Here is an 18223-nt window from a genome sequence, read left to right as displayed (position 1 = left end):
GAGATTTTGCTGTTGTTTTGAGCACGTAGTCTTTTGGGTTCGTAAATGTGAGTCGGCCTAAAATAGACAAAAATAAGTGATACTTCAGTGCAGGTGAACCATTCCAAGACTCGGGGTCAGAGTACCTACCTTCGGATGACGATTTATTAGATGAAAATGATAGCTGGAGCAGTATCTCTGACGATGAATAACAGCAACTAGTTACCATGGGAGACTTTAGTATTGTATTAGACCCTTTTAAGGTAAATACTTTTACATTATTTAAATATATATTTGTAATTTTTTTTACCTTTTAGGACTGCAGAACATCAAATTTCATACCCCTGAAATTACTTTAGAATAGGGTGCATCCAGCAGTAGAAATAAATGAAACGACAAATACTGAAAAATCTTTCAAGAGATTTATGTCCGAAAAAAATGTGAAATTTCTCTGTGACTGGACAAATGAAAGGGCTTGACAGTATTTGATAGAGAAAAGCACTCAAACAATTCACTTGATTTTATGAAAAGACGTTACTCTGAATGAAATGTACGTATTTTTGGCAATGAATATATATATGGGCAAAGTACGCTTCCCTAGAGTAAGTGACTACTGGAGTCGAGATTACTTGTGTTCTGGGCCAAAAATATTTTGTTACGAAGTCGTGAGTCAAAACAGGTTCTTCTCAATTTTAAAATGTTAACGATTCAGCTCTCTGAATGCATTTGTGAAAGGACCTCTAACACGATTATCAATGTTTTTTGCTTATGTCAGAGCAAACTGTATGAATCTAATAAACCCGGGAGTAATCATGGCGATAGATGAATGCCTACTATTATATAAGGGACGCCTTCATTTCAGACAATTTATAATAACAAAACGGTCGTGTTTTGGCTTAAAACTATCTCTGTCTCAGTGATCCCCAGTTTCATGGCTAGATTTTTAATTTTTCATTGTATATTGGAAAGACTAGGTTGTCGTTTACTTGTTTTAAACTTTCTTGGATGAGGGAAGAGAACTTATCCTTGATAATTGGTACATGTCATTACGCCTAGCGGATTTTCTCCTTCGAAGAAATACTATGTTATTGGTACGATTCGTATTAACAGGGGAGTACCAAAAGAGCTTACTTAAATTCCACTTGAGACATTTCAATCTTATTTTATTAGAAATGACGACATTCTGATGGTAAGTTTCAAAGATAAAAGAGACGTGTATGTACTAACTACAAAACTTACAGCAGGATTTATCAAAAAAGATCGTTATCAAGCTAGAACCAGCATGAATGTATCAATCATAAAACCTGAAGTGATCGAACACTACAACCAACATATGGGAGCAGTGGATGCTATAAATCAAGATATTCAGCCCTACGATATTACTAGAAATGTGGTTCAATAAAGTTGATTTTCATATGATCCAATGCATAGTACTAGCTGCAAAAATGTTTTATACAATTGCGCATAACAATTTGCGCATAACAATTTGCGCATAAAATAATTTAGTGGATTTTAAGAAACAGTTAGTAAATGACTTACTTCAAAAACATTCACCGTCTTACCAAAAACTCAAAATAGCTTATAAGAATTCGGCTAAAGAAAAATCTCATAAGCACGTTATGGCTTCTCAGTCAAAAGAAGGAACAAGAGGAAAGAGAAAGTATTGTAAAGTATGTTACGCAAATGAGAAGAAAACGAAATTAACATCAAATTTTTGCACGATGTGTTCTGATGTTCTCTCCTTTGGTTCAAATGAGTATTTCAATGAATTTCATGGCTATGAAAACTTGAAAACTTGAAAACATTGTTGGAGTAAGGTTTTTTTTGTGATAAGATTGTGATTTTTTATTTGTATTAGAAAACTTGTTTATTTGTTGCCGTTATGAAACATTTGAAAAATTATTTTATTTTGTTTTATTTCTCATTTCTACGCCACTGATCAACAAGCTTTTGTATAAAAATGTGTAAAACTAACACAAGAATATGGAATCACATTCAAAATACTCGTATATAACAAAAATGTTTACAGTTTTAATGCAAGGCAGGCGTTTTTTATTTATTTATAATTTTTGTTTTTATATGAGTTGTCCCTTAGTGTGGCGCCTATAGTAAATTAATACTTTTTTAAATAATAAAAATGCTCTCCAAGGCACCAACAATTTCAACAGACCACGCAAAACAATGTTTTAAAAAAAATTGTTTTTTTCCCTAAATCTGAAATACCGTGCAACTCATCTTTAATCCTGGTAGCGAAGGGGTTAATTGCGCTAATACAGTCCTGGTCACTTTCTCTGAAAATATTATGATATCAGCGCCGCATCCGTTCATTGATTCATTCCATAACACACATTCTGCTTCTGCATTCAGTCTTGTTTATTAAATTGAGAGTGAACATTGTGTTTATAGTAGTTTTTTTTAAACGCTTAAATAATGGAATATGATAATGGTGTTCTAAATTTTTAATTATACTATGACTTTGGATATTCAATAATAATAGTAAATTTAATAAGACATAGACGTAAGTACTCACAATTTCTTCACATATTCTAAAAAATGAGGTTATAAAAATAAATTAAGATGATGGCGGTGCCGGTTATAAATAGCAGTATTCAAATTAGTAAATTATTATAGCATATTTTGTATTTATATTTTGCATATTAGTCCAGGTGATATTTGTAAAAATGATAATTTAACTTTAAAACTTTAACTTTAAAAGGTGGGCTAATTTTTTTTACAAAACAATTTATAAAAAAAAATGAGAAAAATTCAATGTTTTCCTTTTCGTTGCTATATTTAGGCAACTATACATTTAAAAAAAAATGTAACAACAAAACAGTTTTACAATTAAATTTCCTATAAGACAAAATTGATTGCAAGTTAAAAAAATAATTATTATTATTGAAAAATTCGCAAAAACAATTTAAAAAGGGTCAAAAATAAATGTTTTTTCAATAATTGTTTCAGGTTTTAATGAGTCACATAGAACTTTCATAATTAACTCAGACAGTTCTTAAAATATAAAAAAGAACTAACTATACAAAATTTCAGCTCAATTGATAAAGTAGTCTTTGCAAAATAATTTTGCAAAAAGATTTTTTTAGGTATAAACTAGTATTTAAGCTGTCAAATAAAGGTATACTAATTGAAATAATTTGAATAGGAAAACCTAGGGATTTTTTTAACAACTCTAAAATTTTTAAGCTAATAAACAAACACAATAACTTATTAAATTTTTAATCAACATTTTCGTTCTAAACATACGTCGAAGGTTCAGCAAAAGACGCGTATTTTAAGAAAAAAAAAACATTAAGATTGGTCAATTAGTTTCGAAGTTATGATCGAACAAATTTGAACGGCATTTACAACAATAGAATAATACAAAGGTTTAAGATCTATTTTTTTTTAAACAAATACCTTTGTTGTGCCCTGTAGGTACCTAATAGATATAAATTTTTACCTTTTTTATTTTGTGCAACTTGGTTAAAATGTTGATTTAAAACTACCGAAAAATCTACGAGAATCAGTGGTGATGATAGAAAAATTTCAATTATCTCTGCTTATAGTGGACCAATTGTGATCATTTTTTAAACTGAGGCTCCGTGAGTTAAAACATTTAAATATTATAGTTTTAATAGACTATAATTAGTTACTTTCTATATTTTTACGTATAATTGAATACGCATTTGCAAAACAACGTCCTTTTTTTTGGTTGTTAATGTTACAATATCAATGTTAGTTGCCAAGCACGTATTTGTAAATATTGAAAAAAAATTTCAATGTTAACTGTATTATTTTTTTATCAATTAAATTAAATTTATTTACTTGTAATCATTAATTTTAAAGAAAATATTAATTTTATAAATAAACTGCGATAAAAAAATAATTTAGTAAATCCAAGATCGATTACTTGTTAAGTCGTTTTTGTTCTTAACTTCGGAACTAATTGACCAATCTTAATGTTTTTTCTCTTAAAATACGCTTCTTCTAATAATTTAGCTTAATAATTGTACAGTTGTTTAAGAACATCGCTAGGCTCTTCTATTTAACTGATTTCAATGGTTTACTTTTTTTCAAAAGCTTAAATGTCCTTTTATATTTAAAAAAAAACAATTTTTTTAAATTTTTTGTGTTGGCTCAGAAAAAATTTGAAAATTATTAACATATTTTTCAAAATTTTTGATTGCAAAATTAGTTTGAAAAGACTACGTAATCGATTGTGCTAAACTTTGGTATACTTTTTTTATATCACAGATTTTCTGGGTAAACTTTGAAAGTTGTATGTGGCTCCCAAATACCTGAAAAAATTATTGAAAAACATTGATTTTTGACCATTTTTAAATTGTTTTTGCTTATTTTACAATAATAATTATTAATTTTTCAATTTGCAATTAATTTTGACTTACACGAGATTAAATGTAAAACTATTTGTTGTTACAATGTTTTTCTAAAATGTATAGACTCAGAGATATAGCAACGAAAAGGAGAAAAACATTGAATTTTTCCCACAAATTGTTTAACAAAAAATTTGACCCACCTTTTGAAGTGTACGCATAGTTAAATTTTCGTTACTAATAATGTTTCAAAGCGATTAAAGCAAAACACTAGGATTACGATTCACGTAACCCAAGACAGATACCATAGACATATAATACAAGATATACTGACTGTTGCAATAAGTCAGTCTGTTGCAATACAGAGAAAACTGACGCAGGGCACTCCCTGCATCATCATCATTGGTGCTACAGCCCTATAAAAGAGCCTCGACCTTCCCAAGTCTATTACGTCAGTCAGTTCTATCCATTCCAACTGTTGCCAGTTTGCTGCGCCTATTTTTTTACCATCTTCATCTATACCATCTCTCCATCTGAGTTTTGGCCTAACCCTACTTCTACTTCCCACAGGTTGTGACATAAGGATTCTTCTAGGAGGGTTGTTCTGCTGTGATCTAGCCAGATGTCCCTGCACTTCCTACATCTCTGTACAATAACCACGTGACCTTCTCATTGGTCATTTAGGTCAGTTGGTCGATACACCTGTCAAATTCGAAGGAAATGCAGGGACTGCGTTGCGTCAATTTCCTCTGTCGCACTGAGGGAACGGGCTGGTATTGTAACGATCAGTCTATCTTATATTATATGTCTATGGATAGCTCCTGGTCTATACAGCCTATTTTGTATTTCCTTGGTTACACTACGTTACTATCAACGTCGATACACTTTTTCTGGTTTTACAACTATGGCAGGGTGGTTAAGTTAACCACCTTAATGGAACGGTATATTCATTATTTTTTTAAACAACTAAACTATACTATGATACTTCTTTAAATAACATCAATAATAACATTTGTAACAAAAAAATTATATGAACAAAATAACTAGAAAATATTAGCTTTTCTTGTTTTGTGACAGTCTTCCGTAAAATTAAAAATTAAATCTTACATTTTTTTGACATAAATTTAAAATTTTGTAACTTAGTGGTTATTGGAAGCGTTTCTTGAAGATTTGACGTAGCTTCGGGAACATCCCTTCCGTGTGGAGAATCTAAGTAGTTGTCAGGTTGGAGTCTTCGTCTTCGTTCTCAGGACCCTCCATGGTCTGTAGTTCTGTGTCTCTCGTTGGAGGTACAGGCCGTAAATCGTCGACGTGGATGGTTCTGTTGACGTTTTGGTCCCGGTGAACCTCGTAGATCTCTTACTGCTTGGAGGATGGTGTGAGGACTAGTCCACGTAACGCCAAAGTTACGCTTTACGTGGTTTCTCACGAGCACTTGTTGTCCTGGCAGGTAGGTTCTGGTTTGGTCATCTTCTGGATTCGGGCTCCGGGTGTAGACTGTAGCCTTCTGGGTGGCTGCTGCTACTCTTTCTGTACTGGACTCTTTTCTCTTTTCTGCAGCCGTCTTCTCGGACCTCCTTTGGCGGTATCCAAGCAGTAGTTCGATAGGTGTTTCTTTCGTGGCGTGGTTCCTTCATGTCCTCAGACTAAAATGTCGGAGATGTGTGATCTTCGTTTGAAAACACTCTTGTTTTTAGGGCTTTTTTGAGCTCCTGGACACGCCTCTCCACGCGGTTAGCCTGTTGGTGGTATATTGGACTTAACTCAGTCTGAATATTATTCCTAGTGAGAAATCTTTCCCAGAAGTCGGTTCTGTACTGGGCTACGTTGTCGATAATGATGACCTTTGGACGTACCCGTCGGTGGCATATCTCATCATGTAGGAAGCTGATGATCTCCCTTGTCTTGGCTGACGTACATCGGAACTCCAGCTACTGAGACATTATGTGGCCAACAGCACGTATCGCTTGCGACTTCCTCTGGTTTCAGGGTATGGTACCAGGATGTCGAAGGACACTATCTTGCATGGATTGTTGGTAGTCTGGGAGTGACTGGTGCCTTCGGTTGTTTAGCTGAAGCCTTGGTTGTCGCACATGTTAGGCATGATCTGACCTATTGCTTTGTTAAAGTGGGCCAGTAATATAGTTCTTTGATAGCCCTGGCTGGCTTGGAAAGAGTACTGCACCCATTGCTTTCTTCGACGTGTTCGTTTGCAGATTGAACGGCAGGTTGAAGTCTGGGCGAATTAATTCCAGTTTACCCTGGATGGCCGTCTTCGCTGCTTGAAATGCTTGGGCAGCTTGGTTGTTCCATTTAAGCTTCTTTATCCCGGCGAGGTTCGTCAATGGAGTGATTAGTTCGGCGAACCCTGCAAGTCTCGGAGCCAGCTGGCGGTGCCAATGAAGCCTCGGAGTTCTTTCATCGTTTTGGGTGTCTGAAGGTCCTTTATCTTTGGAGATGTTCCAGGATCAAGTGGAGCTATTTCTGGGGATGTGCCCAGTCTATGGAGTAGACTATGATGTCATCCTGGCACACCTTGACAAAGTTGTCGATGTACCCGACGAAGACTGTGGTCACAGAAAGCTGCGGGTCCGTTCTTCACTCGGTCTCAGGGACTCAGGTCCGACTTGACTGTGAATTCATAAGCAGAAATGTCAGGGAGGCTGAACGCTGTCACCGACTTAGACTCTTTGTGTAGAGGGATCTGCCAAAATCTACCCTTTAGGAGAGAAACTTGACGCTTCCGATCTCATTGATGCTGTCGTGTATTATCGGTATGCTGGATACTTCGTCTACCGTGTTGTTGTTAGTTTTACGGTAGTCAACACAAAACTTTGGGATGCCATCCTTCTTCTTCCCAATCACCACAGAGCTATTGTATGGTGATTTACTTGGTCGGATGACACCAGCCGACAGCGTCTCCTAAACCTTCTGGTACATTATTTTTCGCTTTTCTTGCGAGTATTTATACCTCTTACAGACTACCGGTTTATCGGAGTTGTATTCTCATTTCGGTGGGCTTGGTTGTCAGTTAGCACAGCTTGTCATCGAAGACGTCACTGTACTGTTCCACCAGTTTGCCTTATGGTTATAAGGCCAAATGGTGGGGCGTGGTCTACTGCTATTACTTTGGGTGTGCATTTGCCAGTAGATCGTTTGTCGGCTAGAAGTTCCCACGTGCATATATCTTCTAGGTATACCTATCTAGCGGAACTTTTTTCTGTTTCAATCATGGCACTCTCAGCGCTATATCATGGGAGAACGACGATAGTTCCAGTGCACTGGTCGTCCTCGATGTTGATGTTGACTTCGGTTGTTCCTGAACTTCGGAACTTCCGATCTGTTTCGCCAACTGGACGGGGGCTCTCCGTTGATGGTTTTAGGGTGTACGAGTTCTACACTGATAAAATTGGCAGATGCACCAGTGTCTATGAGAGCTCGTACTTTTCTGTTACCAATCCTTTCTTCTAGTCATGTTAGATTGGTACGGAGCAGCCTTTCCTCCATGGGATTCAGTTGAGGCACCACATCAACAGTAATGTTTAGTTGGTGCCCCTGTTGTCGTTTTCATGGTTGATATTTTAGCTGTTGTTATTTTTTGTTTGATGGGATGGACTGGACCTTACTTCGGTTGGATGGGTCTGATCGTGACTGTTGCCTCTGGTTATTTCTGGACCTCCAGTCGTAGATGGTCTTACTTCTTGCTGGCTGCCGTTGCCTCCGTCTCTCTTCTTTGTGGTCAGCTTCGATGCTAGTTACAGCTCTCTTTAACATGGACACCTGAAGTTGTGGAGCCTCAGGTTAACTTTCAGACTTGTTGGCTAAGGAATTGTCATGTCAAGTAGGACAGGATGGATGGCTCACTGAAGGTGTTCACCATTTCCTGTCTGAACTCTAAGTAGGAAGTCTTGCAGTTGGTCTCAGTTTTGACCTATCTGACTGCTTTTCCTTGGAGGCATCGGTCGATGATGTAGCCTGACCAGTGCTGCATGTGTTCTTAGGCTAGATTCAGGAATAGGACTGGCTCTTCGTCTTCCCTTCTGGAAAATACTGGTGGTGGATGCGTCTATCTGAAGCTTAGCTGGTAGGGTTCATTGGCCGGCTGTAGTAGAGATGTTGATCTGGTCATCGATGGAGCCATGGCCGGTGTGAAGAGTGAGGTATCGTTGAGGAGGAAGGTACCGTAGATGTGGAGGTACAATCTGGAGCCTGGTTGTAGCTTCCAGGAACTTCGACAGCCATCCGAGTGGATGGCTGTCAGTCGAGAAAGCATGGTCATGATCGTGATCATCATGGTCTCCAAGATCGTTGAATTCATGGAATGTTATTGGGTGCCATGTCGCCGGTTAGAATTTTTGTGGTCTGAGCCACGTCGATTCTCCCCAGCCGAGTTGTCCATTGTACTCACTTAAAGAAAACTTCGGAAAAACCCCTTAATGGAACAGTATATTCATTCTTTTTTTAAACAACGAAACTATACTCTGACACTTCTTCAAATAACATCAATAATAATATTTGTTACATAAAAAAATCATCTGAAGAAAAAAACTATAAAAATATTAGCATTTATTATTTTGTGACAGTATTCCTTAAAATTAGAAATTAAATCTGACATTTTTTTTACATTAATTTTGAGTATTGTAACTTGGCGGTCATTGAAGGCGTTTCCTGAAGTTATGACGTAGTTCCAGGAACAATCTACCTCATTAGCTGTTCATCAATCGTCCAATAAGAGTGTGGTGTATAAAATTTTTTACAATTACATATCATTGTGTCCCATATCTCTGATAGAAGCTAACTTGTCACTCTTTCGTCTCTTTACTCTCTATAAGTTTGTCTCTATGTATCAAAATTTTTGAAAAAGATAAATAAATCAAAATATATGAAGTTTTGACCTATGGTACCTCATAGAAGTTTTGTCGAGAATCTTACGCAGAATCTAAAAATGCAATAATATACAGGATGTTCTATTTAAATTAATTAATTTGCTGTTTACTTCCGGCATATTTCAAAATATTTTTTTTAAGATCGTCATAACCACTTAATCCTTATAAAATAATTTTCTTATATATCGTGTAAGTAGTTTCCGATATATGTTTATATATATATATATATATATATATATATATATATATATATATATAGTGTAAGCTCATCGTGACTGATTGTAGTAACTGTAGCTTTTACACCGAACTTTTGCTTGTATAATATATTCTGTAGCTCAAAAATATATCTTCACCTCAACGTTCAGTTTCCACAAACCGCTCCAAAAATTGTTTTCCTATATTTAATCATTGGAGATCAAATCCTGTAAATAAGTATCTCATTTTTCTCGTTTTTATTACTGATCAGAATTCCCTCTCATTACGTATTCATTGTGGAATTTCTCTATACGACATGACAGTCTGAAGTCCGAGGTAATTTAAAGATTCAACGATAAATCAACATCTCAGTATCTTGCGCCCATATCTCGACTCCCTTGGAGCAATATGGACCATGTATAACATCTTACAAGTGTAATGTTAGCTGCAAATTAAGATATAAATCGGAAATAAGCCTTCTTAGTCTAATAAAACTATCCCGGGCTTAAGAAATTGAAGCTCTCATTTCTTGAACATCTCTACTTATAGAACTTCGTTGTACAATATATCGAATTATTGGTAAAAATATCTCTCATATTGTATATTTTTTATATTAATGGTTATATATATCCAAAACAAATTAAAAACTCTAGGTTTTTATTTAAAAATAATTTAATAATGTAATTAAAACTGCCATAAAATAATCATAGCAAAGAATGTTAACACCGACAAACAAACTAAATTGAAGATTAATCGTGATTGGTGACCTTGGTTACTTAGTCCGGTCCATGCTGCTAAGAAAAACCAGCAGTAAATGTTTTGCCAGTGAATAAACCAGTATTTGCAGGTAGATTAACTATCCATTTTATAGCGATGTGTCATTCATCTTGTAATACGTTTTAAAAGATATAAATTTAAACTAAGAGATGTAGAACGTTCTTACAATAGCAATGGACCAAAAAAAGTTCAGGAATGGCTACAAAGTCTCTCATAGAGGAAAAAAAATAGAGTACTAAAAGAAATAAAGAAAACATTATGTTTTTTTATATCTTTTTGCAAATAGTTCAAATATTTATATATTTATGTCACAGTCAACAGCTTTAACATTATGTACAGAATAAACATCACAGTGGGATTCATTTATTTACAGTATAAATGTGTGATTTTTGCTAAAATGCTAGTTCCGTCATATTTTATGTTTGTTTTCCCTGATATCGTTCGAGTTCTATTATATCTCTTGGTAAGTGCTAGAGATTGTGATTTTATATTGTGTTAATACGGCAGGAAAATGAAAAACCACCTATGTTGTGTTCGTATGTACTTTGCAGATATCGTGGTCGATGCCTTTGGATTAAATAAATATTCTCGTAATTTGTAATTCACACTTTTGTGTGATAGAATGTCAGCGAATGATATTTTGTATGTTCCGTATTTGTAAGTCGGAACTTTGCAGTGTTATAGAAGATATAACAGTCTTCCCCCCCTAAAATATAATATCATTCTACAATTATAAACCTAACTTAAAATAAAATACTATAATAGAATTATAAATCCAACCTTTTTGGAGCAACCATTATTCTTTTATAGCAGCGCAAATTAACCTCTGAGCAAGGTGAGGAAATCATACTTGGATCACCTAGATTATGAGAAGGGGATTTATTACCAATTGGTTCTGATTGTACCTCGAGTATATTGATGTTAACACCACTTGCCGTTGACTCACGAGCAGTTGATTGGTTCTTAATATATTCGTTTATAACCCTAGGTGCATAAGGTAAAACGTTATTTTTCCGCTGTAATGGTGTATCTTCCCCTATAGCTCTTAACTGGCAATGTGTCGTCTCCAGCATTCACCACCATTAATTTAATTATATAGTGTAGTTTTCACAGTTTTTCTATTATCTTTCCAAATATTTATTTGTCTGAATGTATACAATCTCTGTCTTCCACCCTTTCCCCCTAATTTAAAACTCTGTAACTATCATCTTGAGGTTTGTCATAAACAAATTTTGGTTTAAACCTATCACCTTGACCGAAAAGCTTGACCGAACGTAAGGGTTGAAGGGCTTAGTAGAACCTATAGTAGTATAAGGTGTAATTCGAAATTGGAATAAAAATTAATTTAATTTTAGTTCTTTATCACCTGTATTAAAATTTAGATTGCACAGAGACTGTTTGACAGTTTGTACATATCTCTCTGCTAAACTGTTCGTGATAGGGCGATATGGTGCACACTTAATTGATGCAAAATGCTATTTTCGTTTAAAAATATTTTGAATTCGTATTAAATAAAAGTTTAAGCATTATCTGATACTAAGTAAAACGAAATCCCGAAAGTTATAAAGATCTTTCTTATCAAATTTATTGCAGTTTTACTTATCATACCATTTACTATATGTACTTCAGGCCACCTAGTACATGCATTTAAAGTATTAAAAATACTTATTTATAAATGGTCCTGCAAAATTCATATGGACACGTTCAAATGGCGCTGTAGGCGTTTGCTATGGATAAAACGGTACTTTACTAGGATTGCTTTTGTGTTCATTACAAACACAACAGTTTTTTTACAAGGCTTCAATGTCTTTAGCAATACCTGGCCACCAACATTGGCTTCATGCAAGAGATTTCATCTTCACTACCCCAAAATAAGCAGTATTTAGTTCCTGTAATATTCTGTTTCGATGACTTTCTGAAATACAAAAAACGCACCTTGGTGCATATAAATCTTACATAAATATAATAAGTTGTTGGTTTTCATTTATAAATACACCAATATTGTTAATTACAGTTGATCCAAATGATCAAGGTCAATAACCGCCGATTCAATGGATCCTGATAATGTGGGTTGGTCTAACTTACGGAAAAAGAGCGTCACATCGAAGGTAAGAATTTGATTGTGTGTATTAAGTATTTGTGATTTTATGAACCTCGTAATATATGATTTTGACTAGGTAATCGTCCTTAATGTCGGTACAATTTTAATTATGACGTCTCATTTGTATCGATTTATATTTATGAAAATATACTCGTACTATAATACGGTGGTCGGGCAACGCTCATAAGTCTGGCAACGCTGTCGAAAAAGATTAAAACGAAGCATGTAGTAAGAATTACATACTTCTATCTAATGCTTCGAGTAAATGTTTATTAATCATAGTACATTCATTCCAGATAATAACTGAACGGGTTTGCATCACTGCAACCATTCCACTTCTTTTTTTAATGTAACACATTACATTCGGTTTGCTACAAATGTCCAATGACAGCTTAAATACTGCATGTGCCATTCGCCCGCGTCTAACAATTTTGCGAATCACCAGTAATAAGTAATTTTAAAGGTTCTGGTAAAAGATGGTAACACAACTTTTCCTGATGCGCCACAGATGCCAAGTGCTTTATTGTGAAACTTGTCTGACAATGACAATACTGGCATGCTGTGTTCATTGCTCAGACCATTAAAACTAATAGACACACCTTGTACCGAATCGTTGAAATAAACACCTTCTGCGCAAGTGACGTCACAATATGGCATTAACTCCAACGTTAGATTGGTTTTTTTGAAAAGCCCTAATAAATTTACCTAATTTTAGATGGATTTTAATAAAACTGCAATATTTTGTAAAATATATGGAAGATAAATCATTTAGCAAAGTAATTAACGAATCCGTAAACTAATTTTCGAAACCAAATTCAGATTTTTTGCTTTAATCTCTGCCTTCTAAGAATTGCAAATCAAAACAGACGTTGATAAAGATGTTATTAGAGACATGGGGAATCTAAAAATTGCATTCCACAACATATCTCCTCAACTAATTAAAAATCCTTAACGAATTGGTTAGTACTCGTCCAGAGTATATCGGAATAAAAGGAAAAAAGACAGTTAAGATTTGATTTCACGTACAGTACGTCTGTGTATCCATTTATACGTATTTCGCCCTAAAAGAGCTCTTTAGAGACGGCTATTCACAGTCGCTCTGAACGTGAAAATAAATCTTTTCTATCTTAGGAAGCAACTCTAACATGGCTTCGTAGAGATGCAAATAGCGACATCTGATATTAAAATCCGTAAACTAATTATCGAAACAAAATTCAGATTTTTGCTTTAATCTGTGCCTTCTAAGAATTGCAAGGTAAAACAGACGTTGATAAAGATGTTATTAAAAACATGGGGAATCTAAAAATTGCAACATATCTCCTCAACTAAGCACAAATCCTTAATGAATTGGTTTCTAGTACTCGTACAGCGTAAATCGGAATAAAAGAAAAACAGAGTTAAGATTTGATTTCACGTACAGTCTGTTTATCCGCTTATACGTATTTCGCCCTAAAAGGGCTCTTCAGAGACGGTTATTCATAGCGTATTCAAATAGCGTATTCATAGCCTATTCAAAATTCATAGCTTATTTAAATACGTATATTTTAAACACTACGTACCTGTTTTAAACACTTTGGGTGCTAAATTTGTGTTAAATTTCTGGTAGGTTTTCCAAGTTTAATTTATGAATTTTTTTACCCATTAAATGATATACCTGTCCCCTTTTTGTGTCGCTGCGTACAATTAAATGCACTGAAAGATAATATGATAATTAAAAAAAAAATAATGTATTTAAAAAAAAGTTTTAAATTGGAACTTAACACTTATAAAAAGTTTGCAAATACCTATAAGCATTTCTACCATAAGCATTTTCTGCCATAAACTGACGTCATGCATAGCTGCGCAAAGCAATTTATGTTTGCTTCACTCTTAGAAAGGGGGGGTATAGCATACGGCGTGTCTATAAGCTTTAATGGTCCAAGGTTCATTGCACCAATAGTAATTTTAAAATTCGCAGAACAATTTGATATCTGGGACATATTGAAATGCAAGACGAACAAATGATATACGTGAAAATGCGCGGTTTATTCGCTGTCTTTCTCGTTCATGTGTTCTGGATGTAGCTATATACTGCTCACGTGCAGCTCTCGTGTTAATATATTCTGCCGTACACATTGGTCACAATGCGCATGAGATTCTTGTGCACGGTTCTCTTCTGACCTCATTCTCTAATCTTAATTTATTTGTTTACGTCTTGCGGCTTGGCTACATGCATTGTTAAGGTTTGATTTTCTTCGTGGCATTTTACAAAAAATAATAATTGATATGCTTTAAAATAATTTAAAAAAATATTTAATAAAATCAAGATAAAAACCAGAAATTCAAAGAAGAATAGTTAAGGGAAACGAAGCTTACTTTTTACTCATCCGTATGTTTCGCTCCAAAAACACACAGTATAGATCGAAAATCAGGGTCTACAAAACTATTATCAGACCAATAGTATGTTATGGATGCGAGACATGGGTGATGACAGAAGACACAAAACGAAAGCTGAAAATCTTCGAAAGAAACGTCCTAAGGAAGATATTTGGACTTAACGAAAACGAAGTATGGAGATTCAGGTACAACCATAAACTCTGTTTATGGTTGTACTTTATCTACTAACTGTTCGAAGGGGCACTGATCTCAGAATTGGTAAAACTTTAGAGACTTCTATGGACTGATCTTGTAGTGAGAATGGAGACCGAAAGATTGCCAAAAAGAGCCCTAGATAGTAAAATGCAGACGCAAGACCAAAAGAAAGACCGCGGAGAAGGTTAGAGGAGGAAGTGGCAGCAGATGCGCAAAATTTTTTGGACGTGAGAACCTGGAGAAGATCGGCGCGGGACCGGCAAGGATAGAGGCATAGTTTTAAGAAGACCAAGGTTCGATTTGGGCTGTAACACCATAGGGTAGAGAAAATAAAAATAAATTTAAAAATGAACTAAGTAAAATCTACCTGTTTTTTATTTTATTATAATATTTTATAGAATTTTATGACAATAAACATAATCTAAAAATTACCACCGAAAATATACTGAAGTAATAGTGTAAAAATACACAAAATTTAATTTTAATTGGCGTATTGCCATTAAGAATATATAAAATACCAGACGGCAGAATAATAATAAAATTAAAACAGTACGTATAGGTAGGGGAAGGGTGGGCATAGTGGCCACTGGTTTTTACTGCACAGTACGTTGTTGACACACAGGACGGGCCCGTTAACTCATTCATTTGAACTCAATTTCTTAGATGAATTAAAGGCGTAGGCTGTTCTGGTCAGTTGTTTAAAAGTTATTGAAAATTTTCATGTTTTTCAACATCCTGATATAAGGTAAGTGCACTAAATTAATTATTACAACCACACTTTCATTCATAATACAGGCAAATGATAGTAACGTCTTAAAAGAGGTGTATTTAGACTACAAAATGATGTGTCAACAGTTTCAGTTTTAACCTCAAGCCCTTTTAAGAACAAGTAGCTTTTATGAACTAGTAGCCGCAAAAGCATAACAAGAAGAAAAGAAAAGACTTAAGAAAATAAAGCTAGAACTGAAAAAAGGTAAGCAGAGTAACAGGAGGAATAAAGGAAGCAAATAAAAATTTAAAGGAAATCAGAAAACGAAATCAAAATCATCGAAGCGTGCTTTATTTACTCGAACAGCGACGTGAGTGATACCGATTGCCTTTTCTGCGGGGACTTATATCCCAATTCAAGGCAAAATCAAGGATGGATAAAGTATTTCGGGCTGTTTACGACAGGCACATGAAGCTTGTGCTGGGTGTGAAGAAGAAGACAATGACTTTATTTGTGACGTTTGTAGATAAACTCGGTGTGAAACTTTCTTTTTCTAAGATGGCAATAATGTTTTTATTTTGAAAATACACTCTCATTTAGTATACATTCAGTTTAAATTTTGTATTTTACATCGGGCAAAGTGGCCACCTCATGGCCAGTTTGCCCCACCCCGCAGGGCACAGTGGCCATTTGGTAGGGTTGGGGTAAAAAATATGTATCTAAAAAATTTACCGAGATAAAGTAACAATTAAAATTGCCTTATGTTGCTAAGTACAAAGGATATCGTATGTTAATAATAGTGTATTTGTTATTTATTTTCTTCAAGATAAAAAAAATATTCCTTAACATATCCACTTTGCCCACCCTTCCCCTACTAAGTTAGTTACATTTTGACAGACTGGAAGTGCCTATATACTAACAATTATTCACTACTAATACATGCAAAATAAAACTGCGTGAAACAATAAATTACAGGTTTAATGTTTATATTTTTGAAACTGTATAATCGTCTATAGATTTGTATTTATAACATCACCAAAACAGTGTTGCTCGAGTTTTAATAAATAATGAAATTCATTCAGAATCACCACTTTGAATTTAAGATGTTAATATTGAATAATATTAAATTTCATTCGTTACTTTAAGGAAATAGTAAGTGAAATGCTTTAGCATTGTTTAGAATAACTGTAAGTTGCCTACATTTGGCACAACTTAACTACTAACTTAAATTATACGATAAAAATACACAAAATAATAAACTTGTTGAATTGCATAAACTTAAATTTTTAACTTTATTGCAGAGAAAAATCGTTTTTTGTTGTACATCAACAATGTTGAATATTTTAAAATTATTTTTGATTGTAAACCTAAATAATTCCGTCAAAAATAAAAATATTTTACTCTCGAGTAACAATCACATTTTTTAAACAGTTCATATACAAGTAATAAAAGTTGATATTAGATGGTATATGGTATAGAGTATGTTATGTATGTTATAACTGTTTGTATGGAAAATAAAACTGCTTTTACCATTTTCCTTCTAATTTCATCATATTTTCTCGAGTTTAAGCGAAACTAAATAAATAAATAGACTTAAAGTGTAAAGTAGAGGCAGTGTCCAATAAAACATTTTATATAAGGGTATAATGTAACTGTTTGTATGGGAAAATAAAACCGTTGCTTTTACTTTTCTTCTTATAATTTCATTATATTCTCGCACCTCTTAGACCTTCCTAAGACTTTAAATAAATATTTCAAAACCAAAATACGCCAAATCGATTCAGTAGTATATGTAGTTATAAAATACAATAATACCTCGACTTACGCTACCCCGACTTACGAGAACCCTGAGTTGAGCGATCTTCAAATTTCATCGATTTAAACTTAATATAATTAAAAATTTTGGTACAAAAAAGAAATTTTGGGAATAAGCATCCAAGTTTGGTCTGTCAAATCGACGGCCAGAACAATTATAAAGGGCAAAGAAAAAATTCTTCAAGCTGTGAAAAGTGCACAATCTTTAAATTGAACCATTCTTCCTACTCGTCAATCTGTTATTGACGAGATGGAAATAATGTTAAAATTATGGTGTGATAATTAGGTAAATATGAAAAATTATCCTATTGGTTAGAAAATAGTGTGCTTTCAAGCTAAGCGGATTTTCGAGACACAAGAAAGGTACCTGGAAATGTCGCTAAAGATGAAGAGTTTAAAGCTAGTAACGGTTGATTCTGCCGTTTCAAAAGTCGCCGTAATTGTGCAGAAAAATTAAAAGAAATAATAAATAAATTTGGCCACACCAACTAAACCATATTCAATGTAGATGAGCTAAATCTAGCTTGCATGTGATTTAGAAGTCTAATCGTAAAGCTTAGTTGACAGATTATCTTTTTGAGGATTGGTTTGGTCATCATTTTATACCTGAAGTCGAACATTATTGTCAATCTAAACAAATTCCATTTAAACATCAACAACGCATCAGGTCATCCTCCTGCAACTTTAACTAGTTTTGGTCCACGTGTGACAGTAGAATTTTTATCAGCTAATACAACACGCTTACTTAAACCGATGGATCAGGGCATCATTAAAATATTCAAAGCTTATTACACTAGACAATCATTTGCACACCTGTATGCAGTTGTAAGAAAAACAACGAACTCTCTGTTAAAGACGG

The 18223-nt window shown here is 34.2% G+C and overlaps 1 protein-coding gene across 1 annotated transcript in view; it reads left to right on the top strand.

The window, feature by feature from the left end:
* Window positions 1-2360: 2360 nt before the first annotated feature.
* LOC140441271 (uncharacterized) overlaps window positions 2361-18223 on the top strand; it is a 28192-nt gene continuing 12329 nt past the window's right edge. The window contains exons 1-2 of the mRNA XM_072531884.1: window positions 2361-2497; window positions 12183-12276. Coding sequence (XP_072387985.1) covers window positions 12220-12276 — 57 coding nt within the window. The 5' untranslated portion in view covers window positions 2361-2497; window positions 12183-12219. The remainder of the gene's footprint in view (window positions 2498-12182; window positions 12277-18223) is intronic.

Source organism: Diabrotica undecimpunctata, chromosome 5, assembly GCF_040954645.1.
Source record: "Diabrotica undecimpunctata isolate CICGRU chromosome 5, icDiaUnde3, whole genome shotgun sequence".
Lineage (NCBI taxonomy): Eukaryota > Metazoa > Arthropoda > Insecta > Coleoptera > Chrysomelidae > Diabrotica > Diabrotica undecimpunctata.
The sequence above is the reverse complement of the archived record's forward strand: the minus strand, read 5'-3'. Positions and strand labels throughout refer to the sequence as shown.